We start from the raw sequence: 18,886 nt of genomic DNA, 5'->3' as shown, positions 1-18,886 counted from the left end.
TTAAAGCTGCATTCTCTCTCCTGTCCATCAGGGGGCGACTCCTCTGGTTGTATAGAAGTCTATGAGAAAATGACTCTACTTCTCTCTTGATTTATTCCCTCAGTAAACATTGTAAACATGAGTTTATGGTCTCAATCTCTAGTTTCAAGTCTTCTTCAATACAGCATGATGTTCATTTAGTAAATGATGCTCCATTTAGAGTCAAACAGACCATAAAGCAGGGGATGCTTTAGGGCGGGGCTACACACTGATTGACAGGTCGACACCAGAGACGTATACGAGTCTCTACGTCACTCCTCCTCACTCCATATATGGTCACTTCCGGTTCACTGGCTGATAAAAACAAGATGGCGACGGCCAAAACACTGACCTGGAGGATTCAAAACTTTCACAAACCAAAGAGCGACGTCACAACCACTACGTCATCTTCTTAAAGACACATAAACATAAGTATATATAATAGTATAACAGAATAAATATAAGTACTTCCATGTTTGATTCTCTGGTAAATAACAACAGGACACATTTATTCACTCAGATGTTTTTCATTCCAACAAACTACCAGAAAAGATTCAATAAGAGATTGAAAAGGATCGGGAACTGCTATTGATTCTCTCAGAGAAAAACTCAGGATGTTATTGTGACACACATCATGGCTGTTGACTGATCCGACTGATCAGGACTGATATTGATCCAGCAGATCAGATCGATGCATCTCTATCAATCTAATAAACACTTCTCATTCATAATAAACTTTTCAAAAAATACTCAGACTCTCTTAATCTGATATATTTTACACATGAAAACAAAGACGTGAACATGCAGAGGTCACATGATCCTCACACATTTTCTGATTGGACTGTTGGTGTTTTAAATTAGTTTTTGAAACAAACGTTTTAATAAGAGCAGCAAAGAAGAAAACACAAACGCTAAAGAAAAGAGTAGAAGAAGACAGGTATATAAACTGGTTAATATCGATCTGCATAATATAACTCGACCTTTGACCTACTGATCGATCAACATCATCATCCCTTGCTGCTGCTGAGTCAGCGTTGCCACTGTCCTGTTGCCATGGTGACCAATAAATCACAATCCACGCCGCTCTCCCTGCTGATGTCAGAGGTCAGAGTCCAGGGAGGCATGGCTAAGCAGAGCGGCAGCTGGGTCATCAGTGGGTGGGTCAGAAAGGAAGAAAGGCCCCGCCTCCAGCTCCAGGAGGGACGGCAGGTCAGCCTCCTCTGAGCTGATTGGTTCTGACATCAAGACAGGTGTGGCTGTGTACTGCACCAGCTGCTTCCCTGGACCAATCAGAGAACAGCAGACAGTCACCATGACAACGAGCTCAACAAGTTGAGGGTCCTCACAAGTATAGAAGAACAGAAGGTGAGTGGGTGTTACCTGCGTTGATGATGTTGCTGCTTTCCACACTTCCGTTAGGGACTTCTTCAGACAGCAGCTGAGAGGAAATAGTGACATCACAGTGACATCGAGGTCACATGGTTGTGAGGTCATCATCAAGCACCAACAGGTAGATTAAAAAAAAGAAATAAAAAAAAACCACAAACATGTTCAATCAGCATGTACCTGTAAACACACATTCATAATAATAATTTACATAAATAAACATGAACCCTTAACTTAAACTAAATATATAATTACTTTCCAGCAGTGGTGTACCTGTCTTTATATAAACCTGTATGTTTATATGATTTATATAAGATCTATATACACCTGTATGTTTATATGATTTATATATGATCTATATACACCTGTATGTTTATATGTAATATATAAGATCTATATACACCTGTATGTATATATGATTTATATATGATCTATATACACCTGTATGTTTATATGTAATATATAAGATCTATAGACATATGTTTATATATATGATCTATATACACCTGTATGTTATATATGATCTATATACACCTGTATGTTTATATGATCTATATACACCTGTATGTATATATGATCTATATCTATATACACCTGTATGTTTATATGATCTATATACACCTGTATTTATATGTATATATATGATCTATATACACCTGTATGTTTATATGTATTTATATAAGATCTATAGACACCTGTATGTTTATATGATTTATATATGATCTATATACACCTGTATGTATATATGATTTATATACACCTGTATGTTTATATGTAATGTATAAGATCTATATACACCTGTATGTATATATGATTTATATATGATCTATATACACCTGTATGTTTATATGATCTATATACACCTGTATGTATATATGTATATATGTAATATATATGATCTATATACACCTGTATGTTTATATGATTTATATATGATCTATATACACCTGTATGTATATATGTAATATATATGATCTATATACACCTGTATGTATATATGATTTATATATGATCTATATACACCTGTATGTATATATGATTTATATAAGATCTATATACACCTGTATGTTCATATGATTTATATATGATCTATATACACCTGTATGTATATATGTAATATATAAGATCTATAGACACCTGAATGTATATATGTAATATATAAGATCTATAGACACCTGAATGTATATATGATATAAACACAACTGAAAACCAGTCTTTGTTGTTGAACTCACAATGTCCAAACCTTCCAGATCAAAGTCTCCAGAAGAACAGGAAGAACTGAAAAACTAAACAAAAGACATTTAACATGAATACACATATATAATATTCTATAGAGACATGTATTGAAATAGTTCATATATACTGTTAACATGTCTGACACATGATCATATATACTGTTAATATGTCTGACACATGATCATATATACTGTTAATATGTCTGACACATGATCATATATACTGTTAATATGTCTGACACATGATCATATATACTGTTAATATGTCTGACACATGATCATATATATGTCTGACACATTAATATGTCTGACACATGATCATATATACTGTTAATATGTCTGACACATGATCATATATACTGTTAATATGTCTGACACATGATCATATATACTGTTAACATGTCTGACACATGATCATATATACTGTTAATATGTCTGACACATGATCATATATACTGTTAATATGTCTGACACATGATCATATATACTGTTAATATGTCTGACACATGATCATATATACTGTTAATATGTCTGACACATGATCATATATACTGTTAACATGATCATATATACTGTTAATATGTCTGACACATGATCATATATACTGTTAATATGTCTGACACATGATCATATATACTGTTAATATGTCTGACACATGATCATATATACTGTTAATATGTCTGACACATGATCATATATACTGTTAACATGTCTGACACATGATCATGATATATACTGTTAATATGTCTGACACATGATCATATATACTGTTAATATGTCTGACACATGATCATATATACTGTTAATATGTCTGACACATGATCATATATACTGTTAATATGTCTGACACATGATCATATATACTGTTAATATGTCTGACACATGATCATATATACTGTTAATATGTCTGACACATGATCATATATACTGTTAATATGTCTGACACATGATCATATATACTGTTAATATGTCTGACACATGATCATATATACTGTTAACATGTCTGACACATGATCATATATACTGTTAATATGTCTGACACATGATCATATATACTGTTAATATGTCTGACACATGATCATATATACTGTTAATATGTCTGACACATGATCATATATACTGTTAATATGTCTGACACATGATCATATATACTGTTAATATGTCTGACACATGATCATATATACTGTTAATATGTCTGACACATGATCTATATACTGTTAATATGTCTGACACATGATCATATATACTGTTAATATGTCTGACACATGATCATATATACTGTTAATATGTCTGACACATGATCATATATACTGTTAACATGTCTGACACATGATCATATATACTGTTAACATGTCTGACACATGATCATATATACTGTTAATATGTCTGACATGATCATATATACTGATGTCTGACACATGATCATATATACTGTTAATATGTCTGACACATGATCATATATACTGTTAATATGTCTGACACATGATCATATATACTGTTAATATGTCTGACACATGATCATATATACTGTTAACATGTCTGACACATGATCATATATACTGTTAACATGTCTGACACATGATCATATATACTGTTAACATGTCTGACACATGATCATATATACTGTTAATATGTCTGACACATGATCATATATACTGTTAACACATGTTAATACATACTATATATTCATATATATATTTTGAATGTAGAATACACTGTCAGACTGACCTCCATGAGTGGAGAAGTGTCGAAGGTGAATGCTTGTGTGTTCAGGATGCCCTGCAGGTTTTCCAGACTGCTGTCAATGCATTCAACATGATTGGACAGTTCAGACCTGAAACACAGAGACAGACAGGAGACAAGACAGGAAAGAGAGAGAGACATGATGGAAAGTTTCATCATCGTTCTGTATCTTTTGTCTAGAACTTTCCTCGAACCATTAAACTCATGTTTAGACTCAAACCACCAATGTGTTAGTTTGTGGTTGTTTCTCAAAGTGAAGGGTCCTTCCTTGGTAGGACGGGTCCTTCAGAGTCTAAGCGTGACTTTATTATGAATATTTCAGAACACTGCATTCTCTACAAGGAATTTAGATTTTGGATTCTTCAACACAATTTACCCATATTCAAAACCTGTAGGTGTATTGAATAATAAATATAATGAACAGGAACTTGTAAATGTATTATAATTTCTAAACGTACCAAACCTACAGTTTTATATGCTCTCCTCAAAGCAACAAGACTCAACAGAAAACCACAGCACCTTTACCGGTGAGGTAAAGGTGCTGTGGTTAACCCTGTGGTTTCCAACATCACCCACTCAGGTTTTATTTGTCTGAAATAAGGCCTTGATTCACTGCCGGCTGTCATTGTGCGACAAACTAAAGTAAGCCTTGTACATCTGATATTAATAGAGTAAGCAACTGGATTCGTAATTTCTTCAGAAAACAATTTGATCAGTATCAGATTTTGACAGACTGCTGATCATTTCCCTTATTCCTATATCAAGGGTCAGGAAATGCAATGTGAGCAAAGTTAAGTGGGTGTTTTAGGATGGAGAGCATCCACACATACATCCTTCCAAATCCTCTGTAAGAAGGACTGAGTCCTTGGTAGAATTCAAAGGATCCTCAACATTGGATCAGTCCTGCAGGATTCAATAACGGATCCTTTCTCCACATTGGGAAACATCCCCTCGCTCGGTTCTATTTTATTTCCTGTCTGTGGTCCTCAGCTACAATCCAACTGGTTGTCACTGAAGATGTTGATCTTTAAAAACCCTCACAACAGATTCATTTTTAAACTAGACTTGCAGCAGGTAAACCAAGGTCCATGAACCAAAGGAGCACCAGCGGGGCTCATGAGGAAGCTGAGACTTTGGTCCTTTTGGAACAATCTGGATGGAAATCTTTGAAAACTCCTCACTAATATAACAACTGTGTCATTTCTTAAAGAATTAATCTACATTGTATATTAAATGTTTTTTCTAAAGTGTGAAACCATATCAGAAGTTTTTTGAAGGCACTTTTTTTATGTAGAGCAGGTCTAAACTGTACTCTAATTTAAGGAGACCCTACATTCCTCCATGAACAACACTGGGGCAACAGCGGAAGAAGAAACTCCTTTAACAAGCAGAAACTTTGAACAGAACCGGGCTCTGGGTCCAATGGTTTGGTTGAGAGAGAGAGAGAAAATGTGAAGCACAGCAACAACAATAATAAAAACAGCAAAGCGGTTATGATAATAGAAACAGTTCAATTCAACATTTCTAATAGTAGCGGTGGATATGACAAAATAAAAATGATAATGATAGCAGTAATCATTTCTGAAATTACAATAGTAAAATTACTACTTATAGTATAATATGTAGGTAGCGGTCCAGAGCTCTTGATGCACGTGAGCGAGCCGGGGAAATCTTATAAAACGATCCATTTAGTTGTTACCGTGCGGCTAAAATAAGACGTCTACCGATGAGGTTTTCAAAAAGCAGTGTTAAGAGATGAGGTTCTTACTCAGATGCCACTGTGTGCTCAAAATGATAAAAGTAAAGCAGCCGAATATAATATATATATATATTATACTCTTACATTAAGTTAATTAGTTAGTTTTTTATTCTGATGGGTGGTTACTGTATAATTCATTGTGTTTAATGTATACATTTTAGAGAAATGTAGTCAAGTAAAAAGGACAATATTTCCCTCTGAAATGTATTGAGTAGAACGTAGCATTGTAATTAATTACAGTAGTACTTGAGTGAACGTACTATTTCAACCACTGATTTATACCCTGCTGTACCAAATAAAGGGTGTGACCAAATCAGGTGCTGGTAAAACCAACTTCCTAATTTGGTAGCCCCAGTGCTCCCAGTGGATGAGTTAGTCTGGAGCCCTTGGTCACTGTAGTTTTTAACAAAAAAGAGGCATCTGTTGGGGACTATTTTCAGCAGCGGATTAATGCTCTAGTGACCAGGGCAACAGTGTGGCTCATATATGTGTTTTAATACAATCTGGACGATGAAGCTACTTATAACGTAGGATATATCAGGCTTTGATGCACATAATATGAATTAGTATTCACTGTGTAAGGTTGAGTCTGAACATGCTGTCAAAAAGAAAAAAAGTTTACCTTTAAAACAGAATATCATTACTATCACATATTATTAAAATAAAGATCATTTTGATTCATTCATTTACTTGTCAGCTCGTGTTGATACGAAGCGCCAACGATCAGGTGACAGTCCACCTGCAGAGGGAGGGGGGCGAGGTCTGAGGGAAGCACAGTGGGTTGATTGAAACACCTGACCTTTAAAAGGACTGCCATCTAACTTTCACATACAAACTGAAACCTTCAAATGTTTAATTACACATGTATAAGTCTAACACAGGGCATTCTGGGCAAGATGTGCTTCTGGAGTTGTTGGGAGAGTGGTTAGCAGGTGTTCAGGGTGCTAACGGGACAGTTGTTGGCAGGTGTTGGGAGAGTTGTTAGCAGGTGTTGAGGGTGCTAATGGGACTGTTTCAAGCAGTTGTTGGGACAGTTGTTGGCAGGTGTTGTGGGTGCTAATGGGACTGTTTCAAGCAGTTGTTGGGAGAGTTGTTAGCAGGTGTTGTGGGTGCTGTTGGGAGAGTTGTTAGCAGGTGTTGAGGGTGCTGTTGGGACAGTTGTTAGCAGGTGTTGTGGGTGCTGTTGGGACAGTTGTTAGCAGGTGTTGTGGGTGCTGTTGGGACAGTTGTTAGCAGGTGTTGTGGGTGCTGTTGGGACAGTTGTTAGCAGGTGTTGTTGGTGCTGTTGGGACAGTTGTTAGCAGGTGTTGTGGGTGCTGTTGGGACAGTTGTTAGCAGGTGTTGTGGGTGCTGTTGGGACAGTTGTTAGCAGGTGTTGTGGGTGCTGTTGGGACAGTTGTTAGCAGGTGTTGAGGGTGCTATTGGGAGAGTTGTTAGCAGGTGTTGTTGGTGCTGTTGGGACAGTTGTTGGCAGGTATTGTGGGTGCTGTTTAAGTTTAATGAAATCTTAAGTAAAGAGGTAAAAAATGAAACACCAAAGTATGTTTTACATTTTGTACTGCCTTGTCATTTGCAAGTGCCTTCATCATTTCAAGCGTTGATTGTAGAAAGAAATGTTATGTTACAACTGTCCAACAGTTGAAGAAGTTAATAGGACAGTGGTTGGCAGGTGTTGTGGCTGTTGTTGGGCCAGTTTCTCTCAGTTGTTGGCAGGTGACAGTCATACACAGGTGTTGGGCATGTTGTTTATAGCTGGTTAGAGCAGTTGTTGGCCAGTGTTGGGACAGTTGGGGGTAGTGAATAGCAGGTAGCACTAGCAGGTACATCTATCTGCAACCAACTTCACTGATGTGAAACAAGTTGAAGTGTAACAGGTTACTTACCTGTCAAAACAGGCGATGGTTTGACATTTCTGCTGAGGTTTGGTGGGACTGAGGGCAGAGTTTGGCGTGGGAACAGAGCCAAGCGATTGGCTGCATGGGGCTGGTGGAGGCGACCCAGTGGAGGCAGGGCTCATCACAACAATGGGAACGGCTACAGAAACCAGACACAGATAGTCAAGGATTAAACTGAGAGAAGATATTAATCTACTACAATCATCAATACTATTAACAACAAACCCCTATAAACATATATACGTTCATAAGACGTGTTTGTAGGATGTTACCTGGTGTAGGATTGGTGTTGGAGGTGTTTATAGGATGTTACCTGGTGTAGGATTGGTGTTGGAGGTGTTTGTAGGATGTTACCTGGTGTAGGATTGGTGTTGGAGGTGTTTATAGGATGTTACCTGGTGTAGGATTGGTGTTGGAGGTGTTTATAGGATGTTACCTGGTGTAGGATTGGTGTTGGAGGTGTTTATAGGATGTTACCTGGTAGGATTGGTGTTGGAGGTGTTTATAGGATGTTATCTGGTGTAGGATTGGTGTTGGAGGTGTTTATAGGATGTTACCTGGTGTAGGATTGGTGTTGGAGGTGTTTATAGGATGTTACCTGGTGTAGGATTGGTGTTGGAGGTGTTTATAGGATGTTACCTGGTGTAGGATTGGTGTTGGAGGTGTTTATAGGATGTTATCTGGTGTAGGATTGGTGTTGGAGGTGTTTATAGGATGTTATCTGGTGTAGGATTGGTGTTGGAGGTGTTTATAGGATGTTATCTGGTGTAGGATTGGTGTTGGAGGTGTTTATAGGATGTTACCTGGTGTAGGATTGGTGTTTATAGGATGTTACCTGGTGTAGGATTGGTGTTGGAGGTGTTTATAGGATGTTACCTGGTGTAGGATTGGTGTTGGAGGTGTTTATAGGATGTTACCTGGTGTAGGATTGGTGTTGGAGGTGTTTATAGGATGTTATCTGGTGTAGGGTTGGAGGTGTTTATAACATGTTACCTGGTGTAGGATTGCTGTTGAAGTGTTTATAGGATGTTATCTGGTGTAGGATTGGTGTTGGAGGTGTTTATAGGATGTTACCTGGTGTAGGATTGGTGTTGGAGGTGTTTATAGGATGTTACCTGGTGTAGGATTGGTGTTGGAGGTGTTTATAGGATGTTACCTGGTGTAGGATTGGTGTTGGAGGTGTTTATAGGATGTTACCTGGTGTAGGATTGGTGTTGGAGGTGTTTATAGGATGTTATCTGGTGTAGGATTGGTGTTGGAGGTGTTTATAGGATGTTACCTGGTGTAGGATTGGTGTTGGAGGTGTTTATAGGATGTTACCTGGTGTAGGATTGGTGTTGGAGGTGTTTATAGGATGTTACCTGGTGTAGGATTGGTGTTGGAGGTGTTTATAGGAGGTAGGATTGGTGTTGGAGGTGTTTATAGGATGTTACCTGGTGTAGGATTGGTGTTGGAGGTGTTTATAGGATGTTATCTGGTGTAGGATTGGTGTTGGAGGTGTTTATAGGATGTTACCTGGTGTAGGATTGGTGTTGGAGGTGTTTATAGGATGTTACCTGGTGTAGGATTGGTGTTGGAGGTGTTTATAGGATGTTACCTGGTGTAGGATTGGTGTTGGAGGTGTTTATAGGATGTTACCTGGTGTAGGATTGGTGTTGGAGGTGTTTATAACATGTTACCTGGTGTAGGATTGGTGTTGGAGGTGTTTATAACATGTTACCTGGTGTAGGATTGGTGTTGAAGTGTTTATAGGATGTTATCTGGTGTAGGATTGGTGTTGGAGGTGTTTATAGGATGTTACCTGGTGTAGGATTGGTGTTGAAGTGTTTATAGGATGTTATCTGGTGTAGGATTGGTGTTGGAGGTGTTTATAGGATGTTATCTGGTGTAGGATTGGTGTTGGAGGTGTTTATAGGATGTTACCTGGTGTAGGATTGGTGTTGGAGGTGTTTATAGGATGTTACCTGGTGTAGGATTGGTGTTGGAGGTGTTTATAGGATGTTACCTGGTGTAGGATTGGTGTTGGAGGTGTTTATAGGATGTTATCTGGTGTAGGATTGGTGTTGGAGGTGTTTATAACATGTTACCTGGTGTAGGATTGGTGTTGGAGGTGTTTATAACATGTTACCTGGTGTAGGATTGGTGTTGGAGGTGTTTATAGGATGTTACCTGGTGTAGGAGGTGTTTATAGGATGTTACCTGGTGTAGGATTGGTGTTGGAGGTGTTCAGGTTCAGCGGAGTCTCGTTTTCATGTAGGATGGAGTTGATAAAGGTGGTGGGGGAGAGGGGCGTGTCTACATGAGTATCTTCGCTCTCAAGAACAGGACACACCTCCACGTCAGGAATGGATGGCTCCTCTTTGATGTTGAGTGATTGGCTTTCCCTAAAGGTGAAACAGAAAAGTGGATTGGCTGTTACTGCTGCTGGACCAATCAGATGAGAGGAATTCAGGCTGCTCATTGGCTGTCAGAGCAGTCACCTACCTAGTTTGGACATCTGAACTCTACTCTCAATGAGTACAGTTTAATCTGCAGAGTCAAAAGCAAACAACACATTCTAAAGAATCACATCCATATTCTCTGAGGCCATGTTCTCTGAGACCATGTTCTCTAGCTGATGGTTCTCTAGCTCAGTGGTTCTCAACCTTTTTTCAGTGATGTATCCCCTGTGAAATACTTTTTCAGACAAGTAACCCCTAATCAGCGCAAAGCATTTTTGGTTGAAAAAAAGATGTAATACTAAGCGCTCTGCCATCAGTGTCTGATTTATTAAACTGTCAACACTGACGATTGCATTGTTGCATTAAATTCAGTTTATGAACTTACACTTATATTTTATTGAATATTTATTAAATAACTATTTTTAAAGGATTTTTGAATGGATGCTAATTTTAAATATATATTTTTTAAATCTCACGTACCCCCTGGAGTGCCTTCACGTACCCCCAGGGGTACACGTACCCCCATTTGAGAACCACTGCTCTAGCTGATGGTTCTCTGAGGCCATGTTCTCTAGCGATGGTTCTCTAGCTGATGGTTTTCTGAGGCCATGTTCTCTGAGGCAATGTTCTCTAGCTGATGGTACTCTGAGGTCATGTTCTCTGAGGCCATGGTTCTCTGAGACCATGTTCTCTGAGTCCATGGTTCTCTGAGACCACGTTCTCTGTTCTGCTGCAAAATCAAGTGACATTTCAATCGTAACTGGACTCAGCCTGAGCCAAAGCGTGAACTTTAGAGGTCAGTAAAGGAAAATAAATGTATATACAAAAAATGATTGAATTGGTTCTCACTCTGCGTCACTCCAATCACAGACCACATTCTCGCCTGGGGGCGTGGCCACATCTGTGATGTCAGAGATGATTGGTCCAGAGGTTACAGGGGAGTCAGCTGAGAATAAACTGGCTGCAGCCTGAAAACACAAGAACATGTAGAGAGTTATGTGATCTGCCTCATTCAGTCTGTTTCAACACAAATACACTAAAGCGGAAAGTTCAAATGGAAAACCAAACAGTGAAATGGACAGGTGACCTCCGACAGGTGACCTGCGACAGGTGACCTGCGACAGGTGACCTGCGACTGGTGACCTTCGACAGGTGACCTGCGACTGGTGACCTTCGACAGGTGACCTGCGACAGGTGACCTTCGACAGGTGACCTGTGACAGGTGACCTTCGACAGGTGACCTCCTACAGGTGAGTCAGTGACTGGTTACCTGTATGTGCTCCAATGAGAGAGGGCGACTGTATTTTGGCATGGAGTGGGAGGAGCTAGAGTCATTCAGCATCAGAGGGCTGCAGACAGAAAGCGATAAATAAGGTTAATAAAGTTACTGAGAACATATACGCGTGTGTGTGTGTGTGTGTGTGTGTGTGTGTGTGTGTGTGTGTGTGTGTGTATATATATATATATATAAATAAATATAAGCAATTATATGTGTTTACATGTACCGTATTTTCCGCACTATAAGGCGCACTTAAAAGCCTTTAATTTTCTCAAAAAACGACAGTGCGCCTTATAATCCGGAGCGCTTTATATATGGATTAATTCTGGTTGTGTTTACTGACCTCGAAGCGGTTTTGTGTGGTACACGGCGCTCTGTCAACATGTTTTAGTAGACTTTGGTAAACTACAAAGCCGCACCGCAGCAGCATCACGGCCACCGTAGTCAGGAGCGTCAGGAGTAATACATACTGTGCTTCACCATAATATTACAGTGTGTGTGTATAAGGACCAACATGGCTCCTCAAGAGACACGCTTACGACGCGGACTGAACACTCAAGGCTGTCAGTCACGCAGTAGAACATGGGAATAGAGCAGCTGAGAGAGAATCCAACATTAATGAATCAATGGTAGGAAGTGGAGGAAGTTTGACTGACTGACTGTTTTGTTTCGCTTAATGCGCCTTATAGTCCGGTGCGCCTTATATATGAAAAAAGATGGAAAATAGACCATTCATTGACAGAGCGCCTTATAATCCAGTGCGCCCTATAGTGCGGAAAATACGGTACTCATGTTACAGAGTAAATATATATTTATATATATACATAAATATATAAACATAAGAATGTGTTTGAATATACTAATTTCATTGATTAAATATACGTGTATATACATACATACTTGTGTGTATATATATATATATATATATATATATATATATACACACATATACATATACATACACATACATATATATAAATAACCCTAACCCTAAATAAACATAAGCATTTATGTGTTTACGTATACTCTTGTTACAGAGTAAATATACATGTTCATGTACATAAATATAACTGTTTATATGTTTACGTATACTCTTGTTACAGAGTAAATAAACATGTTCATAAATATAACTATGTTAATGTGTTTACGTATACTCTTGTTACAGAGTAAATATACATGTTCATAAATATAACTATGTTAATGTTTATATACTCTTGTTACAGAGTAAATGTAACATGTTATAAATATAACTATGTTTAATGTGTTTACATATACTCTTGTTACAGAGTAAATAAACATGTTCATAAATATAACTATGTTAATGTGTTTACGTATACTCTTGTTACAGAGTAAATAAACATGTTCATGTACATAAATATAACTATGTTTATATGTTTACGTATACTCTTGTTACAGAGTAAATATACATGTTCATAAATATAACTATGTTTATATGTTTACGTATACTCTTGTTACAGAGTAAATAAACATGTTCATGTACATAAATATAACTATGTTTATATGTTTACGTATACTCTTGTTACAGAGTAAATATACATGTTCATAAATATAACTATGTTTATATGTTTACGTATACTCTTGTTACAGAGTAAATATACATGTTCATAAATATAACTATGTTTATATGTTTACGTATACTCTTGTTACAGAGTAAATATACATGTTTATGTACATAAATATAACTATGTTTATATGTTTACGTATACTCTTGTTACAGAGTAAATATACATGTTCATAAATATAACTATGTTAATGTGTTTACGTATACTCTTGTTACAGAGTAGATGTACATGTTAAAGATTAGAGTTTTTCCAGTCTAATATCAAAGCTTATTGATTAAAAAGTATCCTTCATCTAAATCCAATTTGTAACTGCTACTTTTGAAAAGGGTAGTACACTGTGTACTACACTGTGTAGTAGTAGTATATCATGTAGTATATCGCGTAGTATATCGTGTAGTATATCGTGTAGTATATCATATAGTATATCATGTAGTATATCGTGTAGTATATCGTGTAGTATATCATGTAGTGTACTGTGCAGTCGACTTGCATTTTCCTCTTGACTCCCACAATCCTGTTGGACTGGACAAGAGACACCAGGAACTGGATCAACTACAAAGAGAGAGAGAGAGTTATGAATGTTTCAGCAAACAGCTCAGATACTAACACAGTGTGGATTGATTATCGGTTGACTGATTGATTGGTGTATAGGTTGACTGATTGAATGGTGTATAGGTTGACTGATTGATTGGTGTATAGGTTGACTGATTGAATGGTGTATAGGTTGACGTATAGGTTGACTGATTGATTGGTGTATTGTCTGACTGATTGATTGGTGTATAGGTTGACTGATTGGTCGGTGTATTGGTCGTCTGACTGATTGATTGGTGTATTGGCTGACTGATTGATTGGTGTATTGGATGACTGATTGATTGGTGTATTGGCTGACTGATTGATTGGTGTATGGGTTGAATGATTGATGGTATGACTGATTGATTTGTATTGGTGTATTGGTGGATGACTGATTGATTGGTGTATTGGACTGATTGACTGATTGATTGGTGTATTGGCTGACTGATTGATTGGTGTATTGGATGACTGATTGATTGGTGTATTGGCTGACTGATTGATTGGTGTATTGGATGACTGATTGATTGGTGTATGGGTTGAATGATTGATCGGTGTATTGTCTGACTGATTGATTGGTGTATAGGTTGACTGATTGGTCGGTGTATTGGTCGTCTGACTGATTGATTGGTGTATTGGCTGACTGATTGATTGGTGTATTGGATGACTGATTGATTGGTGTATTGGATGACTGATTGATTGGTGTATTGGCTGACTGATTGATTGGTGTATTGGCTGACTGATTGATTGGTGTGATTGATGGATGACTGATTGATTGGTGTATTGGCTGACTGATTGATTGGTGTATTGGATGACTGATTGATTGGTGTATTGGATTGAATGATTGATGACTGATTGTGTATTGGCTGACTGATTGATTGGTGTATTGGATGACTGATTGATTGGTGTATGGGTTGAATGATTGATCGGTGTATTGTCTGACTGATTGATTGGTGTATAGGTTGACTGATTGGTCGGTGTATTGGTCGTCTGACTGATTGATTGGTGTATTGGCTGACTGATTGATTGGTGTATTGGATGACTGATTGATTGGTGTATTGGCTGACTGATTGATTGGTGTATTGGCTGACTGATTGATTGGTGTATTGGATGACTGATTGATTGGTGTATTGGTTGACTGATTGATTGGTGTATTGGATGACTGATTGATTGGTGTATTGGTTGAATGATTGATCGGTGTATTGGATGATTGATTGATCGGTGTATGGGTTGAATGATTGATCGGTGTATTGGATGATTGATTGATCGGTGTATGGGTTGACTGATTGGTTGGTGTATTGGCTGACTGATTGATCGGTGTATTGATTACCTTGTTGACGACTTTCTGCTGCTGAACGTGTTTCTGTCTCAGACTGGCCATCTCTCTCCACAGAGCCTCATTCTCACTGAAACATGCAGAAACAGGTGGATTTACTGAGACCAGCTGAACCCTGAGGGGTCAGGTCTGATACTGGTCTGGGTTTGGTCTGATACTGGTCTATTACAGGTCTGATACAGGTCTATTACAGGTCTGATACAGGTCTAATACAGGTTTGATACTGGTCTGATACATGTCTGATACTGGTCTGATACTGGTCTAGGATCAGGAGTTCTCACTGTTTCATGGCGATGATTCTGGAGTCGATGGTTTCCTGTTTTCCCTTCATCAGCTGAACATCATTCAGGATCTTGTTCACGTCGTCTGCAGACATCTTCACTTCCTCCTGCCGCACAGATGACACCTGAACCAATCATAGCACAAAGAGATGCACCGTTACCATGGAAACCACAACAGTTTGACAGATGTGCAGGTCAACAGCTTAAGTGCACAGGTGTCACATGTGTACAGGTGTCTACAGGTGTCACATGTGTACAGGTGTCTAATGTGTACAGGTGTCTACAGGTGTACAGGTGTCACATGTGTACAGGTGTCTAATGTGTACAGGTGTCTACAGGTGTACAGGTGTCACATGTGTACAGGTGTCACATGTGTACAGGTGTCTACAGGTGTCACATATGTACAGGTGTCACATGTGTTCAGGTGTATACAGGTGTGGGCGGCTGTGGCGTAGTGGAGAGCAAGGTAGTTCTCCATTCAGAGGATCGGTGGTTCAATACCCGGCTTTGGCAGTCGATGTGTCCTTGGGCAAGACACCTAACCCCAAGTTGCTCCTGAAGGCTTGCCATCGGTGTGGACTGGATGATGAATGTTAGTTAGAGTCTGATGGTGGCACCTTGATGGTAGCCTGTCATCAGTGTGTGAATGGGTGAATGATATGTAACATACTACTGACTGTAAGTCGCTTTGGAGAAAAGCGTCTGCTAAATGACTCTAATGTAATGTAATGTAAATGTACAGGTGTCTACAGGTGTGTACAGATGTGTACAGATGTCACAGGTGTGTCTCAACAGGTGTCAGGGGTACGTACGTTGGTGACTTTGCGTTTGATGTTCTCCAGCAGGTGTTCTTCTCCTCTGATGAAGAACGGATGTTGGAACTCTGTGTCGTCTCTCTCTGGTTTCACCAAACCGCCCTGCTCGATGTGCACCACCTTACGGAAACCATCTGGGAGTACACACAGAACGTCATTCAGAAATACATACATATATACAGACGGTATATACACGTCAGACTGTAGTAGACAGTATATACACATCAGACTGTAGTAGACGGTATATACACATCAGACTGTAGTAGACGGTATATACACGTCAGACTGTAGTAGACAGTATATACACGTCAGACTGTAGTAGACGGTATATACAAATCAGACTGTAGTCCACGGTATATACACGTCAGACTGTAGTAGACAGTATATACACATCAGACTGTAGTAGACGGTATATACACATCAGACTGTAGTAGACGGTATATACAAATCAGACTGTAGTACACGGTATATACACGTCAGACTGTAGTACACGGTATATACACATCAGACTGTAGTACACAGTATATACACGTCAGACTGTAGTACACGGTATATACACATCAGACTGTAGTAGACGGTATATACACATCAGACTGTAGTAGACGGTATATACACATCAGACTGTAGTAGACGGTATATACAAGTCAGACTGTAGTACACGGTATATACATGTCAGACTGTAGTACACGGTATATACACATCAGACTGTAGTAGACGGTATATACACATCAGACTGTAGTACACGGTATATACACATCAGACTGTAGTACACAGTATATACACGTCAGACTGTAGTACACGGTATATACACATCAGACTGTCAGACTGTAGTACACGGTATATACACGTCAGACTGTAGTACACGGTATATACACATCAGACTGTAGTAGACGGTATATACACATCAGACTGTAGTACACGGTATATACACATCAGACTGTAGTAGACGGTATATACACATCAGACTGTAGTAGACGGTATATACACATCAGACTGTAGTACACGGTATATACACATCAGACTGTAGTAGACGGTATATACACATCAGACTGTAGTAGACGGTATATACACATCAGACTGTAGTACACGGTATATACACATCAGACTGTAGTACACGGTATATACACATCAGACTGTAGTAGACGGTATATACACATCAGACTGTAGTACACGGTATATACACGTCAGACTGTAGTATATACACATCAGACTGTAGTACACGGTATATACACGTCAGACTGTAGTATATACACATCAGACTGTAGTACACGGTATATACACATCAGACTGTAGTATATACACATCAGACTGTAGTAGACGGTATATACACATCAGACTGTAGTATATACACATCAGACTGTAGTATACCGTATATACACATCAGACTGTAGTATATACACATCAGACTGTAGTACACGGTATATACACATCAGACGGTATATGTCAGACTGTAGGATATACACATCAGACTGTAGTAGACGGTATATACACATCAGACTGTAGTATATACACATCAGACTGTAGTATATACACATCAGACTGTAGTATATACACATCAGACTGTCAGACTGTAGTACCGGTATATACACATCAGACAGACTGTAGGATATACACATCAGACTGTAGTAGACGGTATATACACATCAGACTGTAGTATATACACATCAGACTGTAGTACACGGTATATACACATCAGACTGTAGTATACCGTATATACACATCAGACTGTAGTATATACACATCAGACTGTAGTATACCGTATATACACATCAGACTGTAGTATATACACATCAGACTGTAGTATATACACATCAGACTGTAGTATATACACATCAGACTGTAGTACACGGTATATACACATCAGACTGGAGTACACGGTATGTCATCGATGACGTCAGCGGTGACGCCACAGATGTGGTCATTGTTTCTACTCACACATGTTGAGCTGTCTGATGAAGCTGGCCATGTTGTTGTGTTTGAAGAACTTTGGTAGAACCTCTTTGGAGAACCGACCCTGATCAAACACATGGAAACTGGTTCCACTCTGACACAGAACACAGAAGACACACGTTAATCAATCAATCAATCAATCAATCAATCAATCAATCAATCAATCAATCAATCAATATACAGAACAACATGAAAACATTGATGACTTTAAAAAATATTCATTCAGTCTGACAGTTTAGCAGCTACAGAATAGTGAGAGGAGAAGAAGAAGACTATTAAAGAATAGTGAGAAGACAAGAAGAAGAAGAAGACTATTAAAGAATAGTGAGAGGACAAGAAGAAGAAGACTATTAAAGAATAGTGAGAAGACAAGAAGAAGAAGAAGAAAGAAGAAGAAGAAGAAGAAGACTATTAAAGAATAGTGAGAAGACAAGAAGAAGAATAAGACTATTAAAGAATAGTGAGAGGACAAGAAGAAGACTATTAAAGAATAGTGAGAGGACAAGAAGAAGAGGAAGAAGACTATTAAAGAATAGTGAGAAGACAAGAAGAAGAAGAAGACTTAAAGAATAGTGAGAGGACAAGAAGAAGAAGACTA

The 18,886-nt window shown here is 38.4% G+C and overlaps 1 protein-coding gene across 2 annotated transcripts in view; it reads right to left on the bottom strand.

Annotated features, from left to right (window-relative positions):
- Window positions 1–773: 773 nt before the first annotated feature.
- Window positions 774–18,886, bottom strand: part of hsf1 (heat shock transcription factor 1) — a 21,091-nt gene continuing 2,978 nt past the window's right edge. Inside the window, exons 2-15 of one of the 2 annotated variants that reach the window (XM_054606111.1) lie at window positions 18,274–18,382; window positions 16,336–16,472; window positions 15,524–15,648; window positions 15,237–15,312; window positions 13,830–13,891; window positions 11,748–11,826; window positions 11,327–11,445; window positions 10,236–10,420; window positions 8,025–8,175; window positions 6,832–6,903; window positions 4,368–4,473; window positions 2,637–2,690; window positions 1,399–1,456; window positions 774–1,298 (exon numbers count right to left, since the gene is read on the bottom strand). In XM_054606111.1, coding sequence (XP_054462086.1) covers window positions 1,117–1,298; window positions 1,399–1,456; window positions 2,637–2,690; window positions 4,368–4,473; window positions 6,832–6,903; window positions 8,025–8,175; window positions 10,236–10,420; window positions 11,327–11,445; window positions 11,748–11,826; window positions 13,830–13,891; window positions 15,237–15,312; window positions 15,524–15,648; window positions 16,336–16,472; window positions 18,274–18,382 — 1,515 coding nt within the window. In that variant the 3' untranslated portion in view covers window positions 774–1,116. The remainder of the gene's footprint in view (window positions 1,299–1,398; window positions 1,457–2,636; window positions 2,691–4,367; window positions 4,474–6,831; window positions 6,904–8,024; window positions 8,176–10,235; window positions 10,421–11,326; window positions 11,446–11,747; window positions 11,827–13,829; window positions 13,892–15,236; window positions 15,313–15,523; window positions 15,649–16,335; window positions 16,473–18,273; window positions 18,383–18,886) is intronic. The other variant, XM_054606112.1, reaches the window with a different exon arrangement.

Source organism: Anoplopoma fimbria, chromosome 10 (genome assembly GCF_027596085.1).
Source record: "Anoplopoma fimbria isolate UVic2021 breed Golden Eagle Sablefish chromosome 10, Afim_UVic_2022, whole genome shotgun sequence".
In the NCBI taxonomy this organism is placed as follows: Eukaryota; Metazoa; Chordata; class Actinopteri; order Perciformes; family Anoplopomatidae; genus Anoplopoma; species Anoplopoma fimbria.
The sequence above is the reverse complement of the archived record's forward strand: the minus strand, read 5'-3'. Positions and strand labels throughout refer to the sequence as shown.